Raw genomic sequence first — 20,619 nt, 5'->3', positions numbered from 1 at the left:
GTCTATTCTGTTGACTGATTGGATTTTTAGGTTTCTTCCCCTACCTGACAGTTTATCTGTATTGTAAGGGGCCTCATTTCCATTTCCTGTGTTTCATTCTCTGCCATTTATATAGTGCTACTTCCTGTCCTCGACCCAGACTAATCCCTTTGTGCAGGAAGTGTTGCTTTACAGACATTGTTTTCTGATAATGTCACCCGTCTTACCTAGCAGGCAGTGGGTGCTAGGCTAGGAGGGTTGGCGCAGTCACAGGGTGGTACCTATCTTTACAGAATGTCTCTCCCAGTGAACAGAGCCCAGCTGTGAGCGCCTGCCTCGTCGAACAGCTGGAAGCAAGTGAAAGGCTGCGCAGCGACAAGCCCAAGCACTCAATAAAATGGCCTCTGATAGACACGCAGTCTGTACAGGAAATACAACACGCTTATAAATCAATACTATTGTTTTCACATTGAAGAGCAGGACTAGTCCTGCCTGGAATCCATTACCTCACTTATCAGAGAACGACGTTTCAACATAGAAAATGTTTTCTCTCGCTCGCTCTGCCTCCCTCTCTCCCTACACATTCTTGATTGATGTGAAGAAAGTACTTATTTCCTCATTCCAGAGCAGGGTTATTACTACAGGAGCTGATATTGAAGATAGGGTGACACCTGGTAAATCTAATTGAAGACTTGGACTCTGAATTTGGAAACAAAAGAAAGCGAGGAAAGAAGACTAATGGTGCTTGGTCAGCCGTTGCTCCTAAGCCCTGGTGTCTGAGTAAGTAGCTGAGTAAATGTGGGTTTTCTCTTAGTGAGAGTACTAACATGGCGACTTGGCCCTCTGTAATTGTTTTTCATAAATTATAGAGGCTGGTCTTGAATATGCATTTGTTTGCTGTCGCAAGGCCTATCAGGAATTGTATGATACACGTTAAATGTGTGATGTCTTGCATGGTTAAGTAATGTCAGGGGACAGTGAGTCATTTCTCCTTTCTCCCTCATCAAACAGCTCCTAACTGAAAGCTGATATGAACAGGTGAAACTGTTTAACATGCTGAGGAAATCTACTCAGACTGTTCCTGAAACTACCCCACCTTTAAAATACAAAAATATTGAACTAAGTGGAAGATGATTAGTTTGTACAATATATTTTCACCAGAATCCAGTTTATTTAGTGTGTGTTGTGGAAGTGGAGAAAGGCCCATCTGTCTCTCTGCCTGTTAGTCAGAGCCGTAATCGGTGCTTACAGCAAGGCAGGCTAAATAAACAGTAAGTATGTTGTCTTGGGTAGAAGAACGTCAATGCAACTGCAACTTGCTCATGCCTTTGCTCTGAATGGTTCTGTATTGACCACTCAGGACCCCCGAGAACTGCCTAATTGAAAATTAATATTGAATCAATGCCGCGGGCCATTTGCATATTGATTATAAGCATCCAGGAAGGCACCAAGTATGTGTGGGATCAATAGGGCCTTCTGAAGCGGGCCCGGCGTACTACATCACATGCCAGCTGCCTGCTCCGGAGGTTAATGACTGCCGCTTGTTAAGGAGCTCCTGTCAGGTGGAATCCAGCCGCAGGGGTCTCCCTGCCAAACCCAACCCTGGCAGCAGGCGGGGGTGGAGGGTAGATGAGGAGGAGTGAGGGGGGTCTGGGCACCTTCTCTGCAGTGTTTGGAGGTGAGATGGAGCTACATTCTGCTCTTGTATTGAAGCCTGAATAGACTGAGGCTACTTTCAGGATGGCAAAGCATCACTGCTGCATCACCCACTGAGAAGGGTAGATGTGTTTTTTCCAAAAGAATAGACTCTTGGGTAAATCTTAAAAGTTGACATCCAGGCAGTCATCTCTCGTGTTGGTATTGTTGTTTATCATGTTGATATGTGCTTCCTGTTTAGAGTTGAATAACATACATGCTCTACCCTATGACTGACAAACAGCAGGCATTATGGAATATTATTTTGTGATCTTTTGTTGGTAATAAATTCTTCCGCCAAGATTTCTCTATAAAAATAGCATAGTTACCTCCTCCAGAGATGATTGTGTTGAACAGGAAATATTATCATTATTATCATTACTCCCTAACGAACGATACCCTAACGATTCAGGATTTTTTTGTTGCCATAGTGGTTTAAGTGCTCTTAGTTTGGAACTAAGCTGCCTAATTTGAAAATAATCATTGCATTTTATGTTTGTGGAGTTAATAAAAGAACATTCCACCGTAGGCTTTTTGTGTCCTAACATTGAACTCTGAGCATTTCAAAACTCAGTAATAGCTCATAAAATAGCACAGCCATGAGCCCCCCTGTGAGCCAGGGAAAGAAAGACGGAGGGGGGCAGGACGTTGTGGGATCAGAGATAACTTGGACAATATTAGGTAGTTCAAACGGGTCCTCTTTAATTTGAGATGAAACTTTCACAGCATTAGGAGACAAAGGAGAACCAGAATCCTCCACTTCAAGGCACAGATTAAGATTCAACACATGCATTCCTCTCCCAAACTTCCCATAATGGGTTCCACATGTTGGAGAGGGAAAGACGTGAGAGGTGGGAGGCGGGAGAGAGAGAGAGGCAAACGGGTAGAGCGAGAGAAAGAGAGTGAGACGGGGAGAGAGCAAGAGAGAGAGCGAGAGGGAACCCAGCCTTCTGCTGCCATTCCATCAACCCACCTCCACAGGTGACAGCAACACATCCTCCTGCTCAAACACGATTGGCCGGTTTAGTGGCCAGTTCAGCCACAATAATTGAAGCCTGTGGAACTGGCCGACTCTCTAAACCCACAGGAGACCTGAGGTTGAGGCACATATGAGAGCCGCTTATCCTTCAGTCTATGAAGACAGGGCCATGAATTAATGCCAGTGTGCAGCCTGTCTCCTTATGCCCCCCCTCTGCCCCCTGCAGTGGGAGCTGGGGTCTGGGAGCGGAGAACAGAGCGCCTGGCCCAGGGAACCAGCCTGCATCTGATTGCTTCATTACAGGCCTTTTCATTGACTTGGCTGCACTGAACTGATGAACTGAGGCAGTAGACAAGGGCACATAATTGGGAGAAATGAATTCTTATCACAGCCTTCTCAGGAGGCTGCTGGTCCTGGCTGGAGCCATGAGAGGAGAGGCTTGGACTGGATGGATGGAGGGAGGGAGGGAGTAGGAGGGAGGCCCAGACCTTATGAAGCCAGGGCCTAGATTTGAACTGAAGTCCACAATATTTTGGAATGGAAAAGAGGGAAAGCACCCCAAATCCACAGAGGTCCTTATTTATTGTTGCCGGTGTGTTGCTTCGTCTTAGTGATTAGTGTTTAATTTCTCTTGATAACTGACACACGGTTCAGAAGATTTTTCAGTAGTTTATTCAGCGGTCCTCAGGAGAGACGCCTCTTCTAGTTAAGAGTTCCTTCACTGGTCTCCTCATCAGCTATCGCCCAAACGATGCCTCTGGGATGAATAACTTATGCCCTACCTGCCCAACTCTCCTCAACGAGCCCTCTCGCTAATTAAAGAGAAGGGTGTTCTGCAGCAGGGACAATAACAACAACAAACAACAACAGCGCTAACATCTACAGCTATATGCATACCAAGGCACAGGGAAATAGGCTAGATGTGGGGGCACCTAGGCTAGCGGAAGCGAGCAGTATACCACAGGACCAATTTAACGGTGCAGGCCGTGGTCTCAGAGGGCCAGGGCAGGGGGTTGTTAATCCCTGGCCATGCCTGGGAGAGACCAGGGACTAATGAAGGCTCTGGCCCACCCTCTCATTTCCATGCATGTGTGCACAGTCAGCACTAAATGGAGGAGCGAGGAGGAGGGAACACGCTGGCTAACCTTTCATTTCACAAATGCTGCTGATGTGATCCTGAGACCATTAGGCTAACAGTTTCCTCTGAAAGTTAGAAAGTAATATTCAATTATGTGGCAGTGCATCCCTCATAATGTTCTCCACACTGCATAAATTAATAAGCCTATTTAGCAGAGCCCGCTGATGGGCCGAGCGCACAGCACTGTCTGTACTACTCTGCTGTCCCCTCCTCCCCCTCCATCCCCTCCTCTCCGCTGCTCATACCTGTTCACTCGGCACAAAATGGATGCCGCCAATCCATTTAATTGGCCTCCATTTCAGTATCCAAGGGCGTTGGGAATGGCTCTTTAATAATGTCTCCTTTCCCGTAACAGTTTTAAACCTGTAGCTATCCCCAGTGATAGTGAGTCATTGTTCTGGTCTGTACTGAGGGAATGCTGTCCTGGGCTCAGTGATGGACATGACAGAGTCAGGAGGTGAGGGGCTGTAACGTGGAGGAGTAAATACTACATGAACAGGGTCAGAGGTATTTTTGCTTTTGGTTATTTTAAAGCAGCTGTTCCATGTTCTGGCCGTGTCGGTGTGATCACTCACGGCTCTGCTCCTTCCTCTCCTCTCCCCTCGCCTCGCCGAGGAGCCAAAGATAACTCACTGAGTAGCTGTGTGTGACTGTAATCACTTCAATTCCCCTTCTCAGGAGAGCATCGCCTCAGTCAGCAACCCAGCTCTGCACCACCACCAGATCTCAGCCCCTTTTCACTCTGTTATGACACATGTGCATGAGGAAGCATAGGGGTCCTGAATACACAATGACACAATTCCACTTAGCATGAACACAGACCGTCTGGGAAACCCTGGTCTTGGACTACAGGAAGTAGTTGTCTTAGGTGACAGCAGTCCGTGACAGTAACTTAGCCGGAGTAAATTACAACATTAAAGTACTGTAAATGTGTAGGGTTTGGGGGTCTTAGCTAAGAATGAAGTCTCCATTGCAGTCTGGCTGCTGTTAAAAGCCAAACGGTGAGCAAAAGGGTCAAATTGAAAATTAACGAAGTGTGTTCACTTGACACGTGACCCAAGCTGGTGTAGCTGAATGCAGCTGAACCGGCTGTGGAACTGCAGTCAGTTTACATTATGAGGACTTCCAGAGGAAATGCATCGAGATGGAGGACGAAAAGAGAGAGAGAGGGTTCGGATGGGAGGACAAGGGAATTGTGGAGGCCAAATTCTGCCTACTTTGACAAGATTATCTTTTCAGGGCTTTTTTGAGTCTCTCTTCTTTCTCAGATGAGCTTGTGGCCATACAGCAAATTGGTAAACTGATTAGCTTCAGATTACTACAGGCTGATAAGAGATTGGATGGATATACTGTTGAGATTAAACAGATAAATAGATTGACTGATAGATGAGTTGGTGCATTGCATCCCTTCCTCTGGCTCCTAGTCCCTTTTGTAATTAAGGTTTTAAGGTGTGTGCATAATCAAATAAATAAATAGTGTAAGAATTATGTGATAATGAATTAATACATGACAAGAAGTGAAGAAAGCAAGCAGCAGCTAATTGCATGAGATGAGTCTTTTTCATGAGCTTTTTCAGGGGAAATCTCATTATATGCATCACAAACTATAATGCCAGATGAAATCCTGCTTTAGAAATATGTAAATTAGCAAACATTCTGTTGAGTGAAGGAAATCACGAGGGGGTAGCAAAACTACCAACCAGAGTGGAGTGACGACCCCAGTTTCCAAAGAGACAGCTGTAGTCTCAAACACTCTCTGTTTACACTGTGCAGTTAGTAGTGCACTGTACACACAGAGTACTGCCCAGGTCCCTAGGGCTGTGCAGAGAAATGCCTGTTTACTTAGTAAAACGTGTCCACCTGTGTTCAGTCCTCTACTGTACCCTGTACCCCTCTGTGTTTCAGACCACCAGTGGTGGAGAGTAATAATAATCACTTAACCTTGAGATTCTAGGGGTAAATTTGTTTTTGAGATTTGGGTTTAGGATTGTTAAATTGCTCTTTATGAAGTAATTTATTTGTTTTGGCAGATGATTTCAGAGATGAAGAAGTGCATGGCTCATTAGAAGATATGGTAGATGATAGATGATATTTCACTTAACTGACAGCAGTTTTGTTTTGACAGTACCTATTTACAATCCACGAGCGACAATATGTTGCATATCATTTTGTATTTTTTTTGATCAGGTGCTGTGAACACAAGATAAGCGGAGTTGATAACACCTATCTGTAATAATTGCACTGTTAAACCGAGATGGGTTGATTATGTTGTGCATAATTACTGTGGAAAAAACAGTGTGCCTATTAAGCTGCTCTCGAATGGCAGTAATACAGAAAGCAATCCAATTACCAATAGTTTGTCACACTGGAAATAAAGATTTCTCTAAATAGAAAGGATCCACTAACTGCTGATAGGGGATAATTGTGTGAGTGTTTGTGCAGTTAGAGATCTGGTGGATTGTTATCACTTGTAGGGCTAAATGCTGATGGGTGGAGAAGGCCTTGTGACACATGACGTCCTGAGTCTGTGTGTGTTTTTGGGACTGGCTCTGCTCTGCTGCCAGGGAGTCTGATAGCTGCTAAATAATTTATCCAGGCTGCAGTCCCGTAGTCACGTAGACCAAGGCCCCACCGTGGCTGTCTGGCGACATCTCTCCTCCCGATGGACGGACGGACAACAATTAGCAGAGAGGGGTGGAGGTGCTGATGAGGGGCAGAGGGGGACCAGAGTAAGATCCCCGCACTCCACCCGCACCCCGTCATACAAACCCAACCTACCCCTCCTTCACAACAAGTAACGAACAAGGAGAGATTTATTCTGATCAAAGTGCAGAACTTTTTAATTAAGTAAAGGAGAGGTTAAAAAAGAAAGCTAGAAACAAACGCCCGTTTTCCTATTAAGGAGAAATGTCAAGCGCGGTGACGAAGCGATATTGCAGGCTAATTTTTCATGGTTATTTGAACTGGAAAATGAAAGAGAGGTTTGCGATTATTTCCTATAAATGACAACACAATCGCATTACGCTTCAGTAGAAACACAGAGAGGATATTGCCTTTTCATATTTCATGTGAAAGTAATGGATGGGATATGTAAAGAGGACCAGAAAGAAAGACAAATGGAGAAAGTAAAGCTCCCGTGTTTGATTTGTATTAGAAACCGACCTGATAGAGGGAGGAAGGAGCGGAATTTTTTTCTCAATAAGTGGTGGCAGTCTTGTGGATGTTTTAAAGTGCCTCCACAATGTATTCATTGAATTCCTTTAGCGGATTGCTATTAGCAGCTAACTGGGGTTGAATCCTGATGACACAGACCCAGTAATGGAAAGGAAGGTACCCAGTGTATCCACTATATTCTCCTCTACAGTAATGCATCATATCCTCAGTACCTGGCCACAGTGCTACTGTTTGGACTGAGCTTTAGTATACGTGTTATCCTGAGGGATGGTACATTTAGGTGGACCTGTCACTGTGCTCAGTGAGTCACACATACAGTACACGCTCCTGTCACACTGTGGGCTGGCCTGGCAGTGCCTGGCTGACACCCTGTCACATTGACCCAACTGAAACATTTCCATGTCCAGTTCAGTTCAGTGCTGAACCACCTCTTCATCCTCTCCCCAGTAAGATATCCCTCCAACACATTTTGATTTAGCAGGCATAGCAGACCGATAGTATTAGAAAGAAAACACATCAATGATAGCCTCCATATCTTATATTTTTTTAATCAAATTGATTAGCCATATTGGTATTCAGAAGCGTAGTCAATTCTGTTTTATCTAGCTAGGCGTATGCTTTTATAAACAAGCAGCCCGTCAAGCCCGGTGCTGACCGCGTGCTCCGAGCCAGAGAGGCGGGCAGGCGGGAGGCCTGGAGCGGCCCAGTCTGGAGAGAGAGGGCTTGTGGGTAGTGTGTTTGTGTATGTTTATGTACGTGGCAGGCCCGGGAGGACTGGTGTAGACTGAGCCATGTGGGGGCTGTGTGCTGTGAGCTGGACGCCTAACACATCGAGGTGGGTGTTACATACATCCAACCATGGCCACATTGATTTTCTCAGCTGATGCCTCCACAGAGCGATCCACAGGCTGGATGGAGGCACTACAAAGATATGCAAATGGAGCATTCGATAAACTGACAGGCAGAGATCTTTTTCAGACGGCCCGCTGTACTGGTGGGTCGGTAGTTCTAAAAAGAGGCGTAAACAGATAAGTACCTGGTAATGGACACACAGACGTGTATGTATGTGTATGCACACATACCTGGCAGCTTGCTATGCGGTGGGACTGAAGAAGCCTGTTTCAATAATTCCAAATTGAAACGAAGCCCCTTAGTAAAATAGGCTACGGAATGTGAATGTAAAGTAGCATCAACTTAAATATAAAAATACTCACACACAGTATATTAAATCACATGTTTTCCAAAGGCTTCTTCAAGGATATTGTTATCATTCAATTTCTACAGCAGACATCATTTGTGTGTATATAACAATACCGTGTGTATATTCACATTCAGTCTGCTTTATTTGTCAGATATTCAACAACTTGGTGAAGGTCATATTTAATACATGTTTGAATGTAAGAATGGTGTTGTCTTGTTCAGCACAGCGGACTGTGTTGTGTGGCTGTGTGTGTGTCTGTGCAGAGAGTGAGGCTCTGAAGCTAAGCTGTACTGTGCTGTACCTGGTAATTAAAGGGAGTTTGTGGCAAAAGCCAGACATCGGGAGAGATGAGCTATGAACAAAAGAGCTGTGACAGTTTTGGGTTATGTGATTTTTACGTCCCTTTTTTGCCAAATGAAAAATCAATACATTTTTTCCGGGTTATACATATTCAGAGTGCCCGCCATGCTTCCTCCCTGATGGGGAGTGGGGAGAGGGAGGGGGAGGATGAGGGAGGGCTACTCGCCTGTCACAACTGTACCATCGCATTTTCCGACCCACTGGTGAATACTTCAGAGTTGATGTGATTGCCCTTCATGACAGCGGTGATGCATTTCTCTTAACCCCCCTCCCTCTGGATCCTGCTTAGCTATCCCCCTTCAATAGTGTAGAAATAGTTGAAGCTATTGTGGTGTGAGATGATGGAAAAGAGGGATGCATTAAGAAAAGGGTTGATTGTAAAAGAAAGACAAGAAGGGGGGGAACATTAACATAAATGTGTGAGCGTGTGTGTGGGGGGGGGTAGAGGGAGAGAGGGTGTCTGTGTCTTTGTGCAGGCCAGATCTCCCCCAGGCATGAGAGAGGGGAGAGCAGTAGTGTGTCCGGTGATGTCTTTGTGCAGGACAGATCTCCCCCGGGCATGAGAGAGGGGAGAGCAGTAGTGTGCCCGGTGATGTCTTTGTGCAGGACAGATCTCCCCCGGGCATGAGAGAGGGGAGAGCAGTAGTGTGCCCGGTGATGTCTTTGTGCAGGACAGATCTCCCCCAGGCATGAGAGAGGGGAGAGCAGTAGTGTGCCCGGTGATGTCTTTGTGCAGGACAGATCTCCCCCGGGCATGAGAGAGGGGAGAGCAGTAGTGTGCCCGGTGATGTCTTTGTGCAGGACAGATCTCCCCCGGGCATGAGAGAGGGGAGAGCAGTAGTGTGTCCGGTGATGTCTTTGTGCAGGACAGATCTCCCCCAGGCATGAGAGAGGGTAGAGCAGTAGTGTGTCCGGTGATGTCTTTGTGCAGGACAGATCTCCCCCAGGCATGAGAGAGGGGAGAGCAGTAGTGTGTCTGGTGATGTCTTTGTGCAGGACAGATCTCCCCCAGGCATGAGAGAGGGGAGAGCAGTAGTGTGTCCGGTGATGTCTTTGTGCAGGACAGATCTCCTCCAGGCATGAGAGAGGGGAGAGCAGTAGTGTGTCTGGTGATGTCTTTGTGCAGGACAGATCTCCCCCAGGCATGAGAGAGGGGAGAGCAGTAGTGTGCCCGGTGATGTCTTTGTGGTGGACAGATCTCCCCCAGGCATGAGAGAGGGGAGAGCAGTAGTGTGTCCGGTGATGTCTTTGTGCAGGACAGATCTCCCCCAGGCATGAGAGAGGGGAGAGCAGTAGTGTGCCCGGTGATGTCTTTGCCTCCTGCCCAGGCTTTTAGCCCATCGCCTGCCAGGGAAAAGCACAGTCTGCATCCTCCTTTGTCCATAATGTGTGTATAGGCAAGGCTACCATCATACAGGACACAGCGTTATGGCCAGTCAGAGCTGTTTGCCTGTGTGTATTCTGTCTGAATATGTATGTGTGTGTGTGTGTGTGTGTGTGTGTGTGTGTGTGTGTGTGTAGAGGTTAGTTGGAGAGAGTGATCCCTGAATGCTCAGTCCCTGTGCAGGCACATTAACCTACATCCCCCGCTCCTCTCCTCCTCTCCTCCACTAAAACACAAAAGAGAAGAGAAATAGAACTCCACTCGTCACAGATGTATTTATAATGTGTCTAAATATCAATAACACAAGCAATAATTCTACTAATTAGTATTACTTCCTATGATATAATTACTTTAGGACAAACTACTTTAAATTGGCATATGCTGTGTGTACTATACTGCCCAATTAGATAGTCATGTTTTTTTTGTGAGCTCTATTTTGAAGGGAGAGGAGCTGTTTCATCACGATTGACATCCTGTTTACAGCTCCCTACTTATGGGACATGTAGAGCATCCATTGCAATAGACATGTCGTGTTTGCGATGCGGTGTCACATCAGGTATTGAAACAAAGTGATGTCTATTTAGAATAACAGGATATTCCGGTGGCATGTGTAAATTAGATTTCCCCCTATTAGACGCTGCTGCCGTTGCGGACAGATAAAATCATTCCGTTTGCATGACCCTTGGTGACCTGAATAAGGGCTGAATGTTCACTGAAATGGCCTGTGACTTTGAAAGGCTAGGGGGGATCAAATTAAGTGTTGCTTGGAAGGCTTAGGGGGGTTGGCCGGGCATGTCGGGGGGGTTAGGAGGGGAGTGCTGGAAGAGAGAGAGAGGGAGTGAGAGTGAGAGAGGGAGTGAGAGAGAGAGGAAGTGAGAGAGTGAGAGAGGGAGTGAGAGAGTGAGAGAGAGGGAGTGAGAGAGAGGGAGTGAGAGAAAGAGAGGGAGTGAGAGAGAGAGAGGGAGTGAGTGAGAGAGTGAGTGAGAGAGGGAGTGAGAGAGAGAGAGAGAGAGAGAGAGAGAGAGAGAGGAGAGAGGGAGTGAGAGAGAGAGTGAGAGAGAGAGGGAGAGAGAGAGAGAGAGAGAGAGAGAGAGGGAGTGAGAGAGTGAGAGAGGGAGAGAGAGGGAGTGAGAGAGTGAGAGAGAGGAAGTGAGAGAGGGAGAGAGAGTGAGAGAGAGGAGATGGGGCCCACTGGTAGTGTTCTAAGGCAGTGTGAGCTATCCCTGCTGTTTGTGATTAACTTGCTGTTTAAATGTTTTGGGCTATTAGCTGCCCTAACCCCGGACCCCCACCCCTCCTCCTCCTCCGCCTGCTCCTCCTGCACCTCCCCCTCCTGCCCCCAGCCCCAATGGAGACACAAAGTATTCATTCACATTTAGATGGTGAGGTCACGGCAGGGCCAGTGGGGAGAGAGTGTCATGTCCTTCCTTAGTCAGGTCAGGAATCTGGCACGTAACTCAGTCCCACACCGCCAGACAGACTCCTTTAAACCAAGGTACTCTTCTTTCCTTCCTAAATGTGAGGAGCGTATATGTGTGTGTGTGTGTGTGTGTGTGTGTGTGTGTGTGTGTGTGTGTGTGTGTGTGTGTGTGTGTGTGTGTGTGTGTGTGTGTGTGTGTGTGTGTGTGTGTGTGTGTGTGTGTGTGTGTGTGTGTGTGTGTGTGTGTGTGTGTGTGTGTGTGTGTGTGTGAGAGAGACAGAAAGAGCATTAGAGATACATGACACTCCTCTGTAAGAGTGTTGGGCAGTCAGTTGGTCAGCTTGTGCAGTGTGATGGTGTGACGCTATGTCGCAGAGTGCATGAGTCAGACACTGTGTTTATGGTAGCAGGGGAATCACCCAATCCTCACCACATGTTTGACTTGCTTTATTTCTAATTGTATCTTATGCTTGTATTTACAATCACTTTGGAAGTTTCCTGTCGACATCCATTAAGTATGAAATATTATTAAATATGAATTATACACATTTTGCATTTGAATATTTTTTTAGAACGAGTTCTGCATTTATCACTTATATATTGTATATCACTTTTATATATTTTTTTGTTTCTATCTTAAATTAGATGTTGATATCAGCAGTTTGTTGGACTGTTTGAATGGCGGTGTAGTTGCTGTGTGGTACTGTGGTTGTATCATATGTTGTGGTTGACTATTATTACTAAGTGATGGCCCATACCTCTCTAACCTCTCACCTCTCTGGTTAGGGAGTGGGCCGTGTTTTACTCAGTCGTGGTTTTCTGACAGCTAGCTCATCAGTGAGGGCATGAGGAGGGGTCTGGGCCGGGGCAAGGATACTTTTTGGGAGGGGTGGGAGTGTTTTTCTGTGTGTTGTGGTTTAAGGGAGAAAGGAGGGGGGCTTGCGTATGGGGCAGAGAGGTGCTGATATGAGGAGCGGACAATGCATGAAAGCCCCCAGCATGGGGCCTGTGTCCCATTGTCCCATGGTACCCTCCTGTCACTTTCATTTTACACCCCCCAGTCCGGAGTCAGGCCAGCTTTGATATGGGGATGGGGTGCAAGGGACGATGGGGAGCAGGGGGGATTTTAAAAGAAAAAAGTAGAGGAGAAAGATGGTCCGTGAGGTGTGAAATAAGATTGCTTTTTATCCGACAGCGCGGCGCTAAAGAAAAGGAAGCTGTCCAGAGATAAAGTGGGGGAAGTGCACCCCTGATTTCCAGTTGAAGTGCTGTGACACCTGGTTAAAATGATAACAACAGCCTCAATAATCATAATGAGATTAATGAGAGCTCCGACACACAGCCAGCTCCACACCGCAGAGGATCACCAGTGACTAGCACATCTCAACCCCCGATCCTGGTACTCTAAGACTGGGGAGAGGCACATCTCAACCCCTGCTCCTGGTACTCTAAGACTGGGGAGAGGCACATCTCAACCCCTGCTCCTGGTAGACTGGGGAGAGGGAGAGGCACACATCTCAACCCCTGCTCCTGGTACTCTAAGACTGGGGAGAGGCACATCTCAACCCCTGCTCCTGGTACTCTAAGACTAGGGAGAGGGCACATCTCAACCCCTGCTCCTGGTACTCTAAGACTCCTGGGACTGGGGAGAGGCACCCCTGCTGGTACTCTAAGACTGGGGAGAGGCACATCTCAACCCCTGCTCCTGGTACTCTAAGACTGGGGAGAGGCACATCTCAACCCCTGCTCCTGGTACTCTAAGACTGGGGAGAGGCACATCTCAACCCCTGCTCCTGGTACTCTAAGACTGGGGAGAGGCACATCTCAACCCCTGCTCCTGGTACTCTAAGACTGGGGAGAGGCACATCTCAACCCCTGCTCCTGGTACTCTAAGACTGGGGAGAGGCACATCTCAACCCCTGCTCCTGGTACTCTAAGACTGGGGAGAGGGGAGAGGCACAGCTCAACCCCCGATCCTGGTACTCTAAGACTGGGGAGAGGGAGAGGCACAGCTCAACCCCTGCTCCTGGTACTCTAAGACTGGGGAGAGGCACATCTCAACCCCTGCTCCTGGTACTCTAAGACTGGGGAGAGGGGAGAGGCACAGCTCAACCCCTGCTCCTGGTACTCTAAGACTGGGGAGAGGGAGAGGCACATCTCAACCCCTGCTCCTGGTACTCTAAGACTGGGGAGAGGCACATCTCAACCCCTGCTCCTGGTACTCTAAGACTGGGGAGAGGCACAGCTCAACCCCCGATCCTGGTACTCTAAGACTGGGGAGAGGGAGAGGCACAGCTCAACCCCTGCTCCTGGTACTCTATGACTGGGGAGAGGGGAGAGGCACAGCTCAACCCCCGATCCTGGTACTCTAAGACTGGGGAGAGGGAGAGGCACAGCTCAACCCCTGCTCCTGGTACTCTATGACTGGGGAGAGGGGAGAGGCACAGCTCAACCCCCGATCCTGGTACTCTAAGACTGGGGAGAGGCACATCTCAACCCCTGCTCCTGGTACTCTATGACTGGGGAGAGGGGAGAGGCACAGCTCAACCCCCGATCCTGGTACTCTAAGACTAGGGAGAGGCACAGCTCAACCCCTGCTCCTGGTACTCTAAGACTGGGGAGAGGCACATCTCAACCCCTGCTCCTGGTACTCTATGACTGGGGAGAGGCACAGCTCAACCCCTGCTCCTGGTACTCTAAGACTGGGGAGAGGGGGGCACAGCTCAACCCCTGCTCCTGGTACTCTAAGACTAGGGAGAGGGGGCAGCTCAACCCCTGCTCCTGGTACTCTAAGACTGGGGAGAGGCACAGCTCAACCCCTGCTCCTGGTACTCTAAGACTGGGGAGGGGGGGGCAGCTCAACCCCTGCTCCTGGTACTCTAAGACTGGGGAGAGGCACAGCTCAACCCCTGCTCCTGGTACTCTAAGACTAGGGAGAGGAGAACGGGACAGACAGGGACAGGCAGAGGAGTCTGCTGCTGAGCATGAAAGGGAGACTGACAGACATGCAAAAATGAGCAGGGATTCACTTGTGTGTGAGGAGCACTGGAGCCATTTGCAGCAGGTAGGATTGGATTATGTGTTAATAGAATGGATGTTAGTTTAGCCTGTGTTCAGCTGCAACAGAGGATGGAGTTTGACTGGCTGATGTACACTGTCTATATATATCATTATTTCAGTCTCAGAAGGAGTTCTGGAAAGTGCAGTGGTTACCATCCATTATTTATTAGTCTGTTTGTGCCTGTCAGTGGGATTAGTATTAGTGTAATCACTGTTCTTCTGGGGGAAGGAAGGCTGTTCGGCCTCATCTGAAGGTTATCGCACTGTCTTCCCCGTCTCATCTTCACCGGCCGCTTCCTGCACAGCATCTGCTTTTTACATCTCCACATATTTCTTCTCCTTTTCCGTCCCTGTGTCTCTGTTGCTCTCTCTCCTCATCCACCCACCCCCCATTAATGTGTGTGAGTACCTCGCTCTCTCCCGGCTTGTATAGGGTGACACCTATGGGTCTGCTTAAGCCCCTGCACTTACAGGCAGGCAGAGGGAGAGCGAGGGAAGGAGAGCAGCAGCAGCCGCTTGTGTGTGTGTGTGTGTGTGTGTGTGTGTGTGTGTGTGTGTGTGTGTGTGTGTGTGTGTGTGTGTGTGTGTGTGTGTGTGTGTGTGTGTGTGTGTGTGTGTGTGTGTGTGTGTGTGTGTGTGTGTGTGTGTGTGTGTGTGTGTGTGTGTGTGCGTGCTCGTGCCTGGGGGAAATAGATGCTTCAGTTTGTCTTTTTCATCTCCATGTCACACCATTTCACCTGGCTGCTGTGTCTGTGATGCCTTCTGCAGACAGAGAGCTGGTAGGATGTGTGACTGTGGACTGTCTCTGTTGACATGCAGTGGAGGGCTGATATTTTTATGGGTGTAATCTGTGTGTCTGCAGCAGAGGGCTGATATTTTTATGGGTGTAATCTGTGTGTCTGCAGCGGATGGCTGATATTTTTATGGGTGTAATCTGTGTGTCTGCAGCGGAGGGCTGATACTTTTATGGGTGTAATCTGTGTGTCTGCAGCGGAGGGCTGATATTTTTATGGGTGTAATCTGTGTGTCTGCAGCGGAGGGCTGATATTTTTATGGGTGTAATCTGTGTGTCTGCAGCGGATGGCTGATATTTTTATGGGTGTAATCTGTGTGTCTGCAGCGGAGGGCTGATACTTTTATGGGTGTAATCTGTGTGTCTGCAGCGGAGGGCTGATATTTTTATGGGTGTAATCTGTGTGTCTGCAGCGGAGGGCTGATATTTTTATGGGTGTAATCTGTGTGTCTGCAGCGGAGGGCTGATATTTTTATGGGTGTAATCTGTGTGTCTGCAGTGGATGGCTGATATTTTTATGGGTGTAATCTGTGTGTCTGCAGCGGAGGGCTGACACTTTTATGGGTGTAATCTGTGTGTCTGCAGCGGAGGGCTGATATTTTTATGGGTGTAATCTGTGTGTCTGCAGCGGAGGGCTGATATTTTTATGGGTGTAATCTGTGTGTCTGCAGCGGAGGGCTGATATTTTTATGGGTGTAATCTGTGTGTCTGCAGCGGAGGGCTGATATTTTTATGGGTGTAATCTGTGTGTCTGCAGCGGAGGGCTGATATTTTTATGGGTGTAATCTGTGTGTCTGCAGCGGAGGTTTATTCAGCTTGCCTGATTAGATTAACGGAACAGTTTAATATCGCTGTATGAGGAGGGTTAATGAAGACAATTCATTAGATGACAACCTCCAGGCTATTGTCCTTTACATTTGAACGATTGAGGTTAGAAAGGGCCTATTGTCATAGCTCTGAGTGTTTCTCCCCGTCTATTTCCAGTCCTAATCTATGAGTCCGTTTTACAGGCTCTTCCATTTGCATCCTACTCTTAGGCCACTTGTGACCTTTCATTAATTATGGCTGGACCCGGCTTTAATCATTGTGCAATACCGTTGGAGATGAGATGAGGAATAGACACAGTCATTTGCCACTTAAAGATGTACTGTCGCTTGTGGAATTAAATGTCTGCATTTCTACATTCATTATGGGGGGTTACTGTGCGGTGTGTGGCGGAAGTGTCATACATCTTGATTAAAAACCCAAATGAAGAAGTGTTGTGAGCGAGAGGGGGCAGGCAGGCAGCAGAGGCTGGGGGGAGCTCTCTCTGCCACGTCCCACTAGAGATCTGTCTGGAGGATGCTGAGGTGACAGCTGTTGTATTCAGTGACGTTGAATAGAGTTAAAATCTGGACCGTGGATCACTGCAAAAGAACGTTAAAGTGTGGAGGTGTGGAATTAGACACGCTGTAAGAGTAGGACAGCTCAGAATGACATGCAGACCCTTTTAAGGGTGTACAATTTACCTGGGGATTATTTTGTAATCTGAGCACCTGTGCGGCTGTGTGGTATTCTAATTCTCGCGGAGTTGTGTGGATTTGTGCAGGCTGGAGTTTGATGGGATTTTGGGGCTAGGCTGCGGCTCTCCTCTGGTTTACCAGGCAATGGTTTAGGACCGCCTCGCCAGCACAGGATGGGCTACGCTGGACGGAACTTGCAGGTTGCCTTGGAAACATAATAGAGACATGGTCAATAATAAAATAATGAAAAAATGTATTTATGCGAGTGGGATCTGGGGATCACTTAAATGTGCTTTTTACTGAGAGCCAGTTATCCCTGTTAAATACCTTCATTTATACACAGGATCCCCGTCTGCTGCTAGCAGTAACGTCTAACAACATAATCCATACACCAATCATTCTGTTGTGAGGAGAGGGGCTTCTTACGTTGGGAAACAGTCAGGAACGCCTGGATATGGCTCTTGCCTCATGACACTGAGGTGTTTTCTGTTGAGTTAAAGCTTTGTCAATGACAATCTCCTCGATGCTGTAGTTATTATCATACCTGGTATAATTATAGTTATTGCAATTATGATGCAAGCTTGTATGGTATCTTCAGTTCACAGTAAGAAGCGCTTTTCAGGCCTCTAAATCCAACCTTTTGTTAAGTCAGTGAGAAAATCACATTGACAAACTCATAGGTGCTTTTGTAGGATGGAATTGTATATTGTAGTATTGAGCTATATATTATTGCTCTCTTTAGTGAGTGTGTTTCTCTTGGTGCGTCAGTGATTAGGATAGCAGAACTCCAATAGCACATTATCATCGCAATTTCAGCCTGATCTAAATGTGTAATCACTTTACACAGGCTATCATGTGTCTCTCGTCGTATAGCTTTCATTTCTCTTTGATTTACATGTGAATATGGAAGCACAGGAAATATCTATTTACCATGAGAACTGAAGGAGATTGAAATGTTTGAAGTACTTCACGGATTGCCAGTCATGAATGAATAGAGACAATACAAAACAAAACATTGAACCATTGCTGGTAGTAAAATGTACATCTTTCATTTGATTCAAAATGTTCTACTCAGAAACCATTTTTAGAGGCTATTTGTGCTAGTGAAGTTTGATGGGGCTTTGGGTCTGTGTTTCGGTCCAGGTTACATAGTTGGTAACTACAGTATAGGAGTGTAAGTGCTGTAGTAGATCATATGAGACCATAAAAGTCGTGTACGTAGTGGCTTGTCTAGTGGTGAGCTCAGATCAGATGTGTGTTGACTGCAGGGCTGAATATGTGAACAGGATATTTCAGTGGCTGTTGTTGTAGTATTGTCAATATATCAATAGACTGTCGAGTAGAGACCCGAGAGTGGAAGCATTTTCAAAAGAACATTTAAGTACATTTGCTGAGAATTAGCTGACTTGTGTAGTAACTGATAGGCCTTATTGACTGCGGCCCAGTTTACTGTTGTCAAATCAATGCTGTTGCGTGCTAGTCGCACTACTTTTAAACAAACTTAACAGGCTGAGGGGCTGCTCGGGGGGCACTGGAGAGAAATAAAGAAGATTGATGCGCTTTTTATTATCAGTGTTTTGCCATATTTCCCTCTCTGCATTACTTACAGATGGCATTATCGGATATTGTTTGGAGTTCAATGCTTTTAAATGGGCTGATATATTGAGCTGAGGCTTTTAAGGTCATTACAAGGGATTTCTGTATTTGACTTGGCAGAAAAATCAAATGAATTGCCGGTCTGAAAGTTTTAAATATTTATGATTTTTTATTTCGCAATAGCGAGGAAGTAGAGGTGAAATGAGCTCTGTATTGGTAAGTAGCCTAGCAGACTGCAGCTGGGGACAGTAATGCATGTAGTGAGAGAGAAAGAGAAGGAGAGAAAGAGGGAAAGAGAGAGGAAGAGAGAGAGAGAGAGAGAGAGAGAGAGAGAGAGAGAGAGAGAGAGAGAGAGAGAGAGAGAGAGAGAGAGAGAGAGAGAGAGAGAGAGAGATAAGAGAGAGAGAGAGAGAGTAAGCGAGAGAGAGGTCTTTCTCTAGAAACACGCTCCTCACACAATAATTTTTCCTGTCTGCATACTTCAAACTGCTTTGGAAAATGTGTGTATGTCTCTACCACATGTGTGCGGTTTTCTGCAGTTTTATGTCCACATTAAAGAGAGGAAGCCATAAAGATATTTGTGTCATGGTCTTGAATAAATTAAGAATTATAACTTTGGGGCTTGTGTAAAAAAATCATGATCGTTATTATTATTATTATTATTATTATTATTATTATTATATTTTCAAATTAACTGTAATTATCTTCTAAATGTGTTCATATTAGTGTGGATACTGCAGAGAAAATATATGAGAGAAAATATAATAAATTTCCTCTGTTTTGATTAACAAAAATGATTTCTCTAATTTTATTGTTTTAATGAAAATAAATGGCAAAATGCACTCATGGTGATCAAGCAGCACAGGGCAGAACGCAGATCCCGCCCTCTTTGTCTGGTAACCTTTTAACTGCGTGTCAGCGAATGTAATTGTTGTAAGCTCCTATAGAAAAAAACTGCTGCTGTCCCTTTAAGTGCTTCCACCAATTCTGATGGTGTGTTGATTTACATATCCCATCCTCTCCTCCCCCTTCAGGAGAGCTGAGCGAGGATGTGGAGGCTGCCAGTGAGACCACCACAGAGCAGGAGGACCAAACCAAAGACAGAGAGAGTGGGGGGGAGAAGGAGCTCACCAAAGGGACAGGTAAGGCCTATATTTACATTACACACATTTAGGCAACACTGCCCTCAGGGATCATGTGCTATTGCACCTGATTTGTTCTCAACAGAAGGCCTTTTGTCTCAAATAATTATACAGATTCTACACAAATGTCAGAGTCCCTTTAATATTGCTCTGTTACAAATCCACTAATCAGTTTGTGGTGTTTTTTTAAAAGGAGGCCTTTCTTTTTCTTACTGTAGGAGGGAGACCGGTCTCCTCTCATCAAATCCTATTTGATGAATTAGGCCAAATTGTCAATTGAGCTAATCTGGTCAGGTGACTCATGTTTTGTCAGTTGTCAGTAGATTTTATGTAGAGGGGCCTGGGCGCATAATTCAAGCTCAGCCACGTGTGGGTGGTCATGTGACAGGCCTGCCTGCCTGCCTGCACTGCACTGATTGTGTGTGACACAAACACACACCTGTGTTAAATGTTATCAGATAGGGATATTTCTCTCCATGGGCTTTCTAATGCCAGGTGCAGGTGTTGAGTTCCATGGAGAGGTGGGGCTTGAGCTGAGGGGAGACATTAGTGTTAGGGCCTATTCTAACCTGAGGCCTACTGTTACCTGCAGATTAAAGGCCTGTGTTTTGGTGAGAGTCCATGATTGTTTGTTGTAGGTTTTTAGGGTGAATCCTATCAACTTTTAATGTGATTAGTTTACATCAGTGTGCATTAGAAATGCTTTAGCTGATTTCCATTAGAAATGGTTTAGCTGATTTCCATTAGAAATGGTTTAGCTGATTTCTGCTGCTCGTCGAGGTCAGCAGGTCGAGGCTGAACGTGTGTGGGTGTATGAGTGTGAGGAGGAGATTCACAGACAGGAAGTGTTTGTGACTGCCCCCCACTGCTTGGTCCCCCTGGCCATATATTCACGTCAGAGCATAGCTCGGGTTTGTGTCAATCCCTGTTGGGGGTTTGGTCTGGATATCCAATCACAGCACTCCGAGACCAGGAATATTCTAAACTTACTCGGTAGAATTAGTTAGAAGTTATAGTAATAATAGTTAGGTAACAATCTAGTAATAGTTAGAGTAATAGTCATTAGTAATAGCAGTATACTACATAGGGCTCTATTTTCGGCTGATGTTTTTGTTTTTCATCCCTAACACCAGGTTCGGCAATTTATCTGTCTTATATCAGTTCGCTTGCGTTCAGATGGGCAGCGTGGAAGTATT

The 20,619-nt window shown here is 46.4% G+C and overlaps 1 protein-coding gene across 2 annotated transcripts in view; it reads left to right on the top strand.

Annotated features, from left to right (window-relative positions):
• Window positions 1-20,619, top strand: part of LOC118375422 (zinc finger homeobox protein 3-like) — a 192,022-nt gene that overhangs the window by 131,528 nt on the left and 39,875 nt on the right. For both annotated transcript variants that reach the window (XM_052481661.1, XM_052481660.1), the window contains one exon: window positions 19,316-19,423. In XM_052481661.1, coding sequence (XP_052337621.1) covers window positions 19,316-19,423 — 108 coding nt within the window. The remainder of the gene's footprint in view (window positions 1-19,315; window positions 19,424-20,619) is intronic.

The sequence above is a fragment of the Oncorhynchus keta genome, chromosome 2 (assembly GCF_023373465.1).
Source record: "Oncorhynchus keta strain PuntledgeMale-10-30-2019 chromosome 2, Oket_V2, whole genome shotgun sequence".
Lineage (NCBI taxonomy): Eukaryota > Metazoa > Chordata > Actinopteri > Salmoniformes > Salmonidae > Oncorhynchus > Oncorhynchus keta.
Note: the sequence above shows the minus strand (reverse complement) of the source record. Positions and strands in the feature narration are given on the sequence as shown.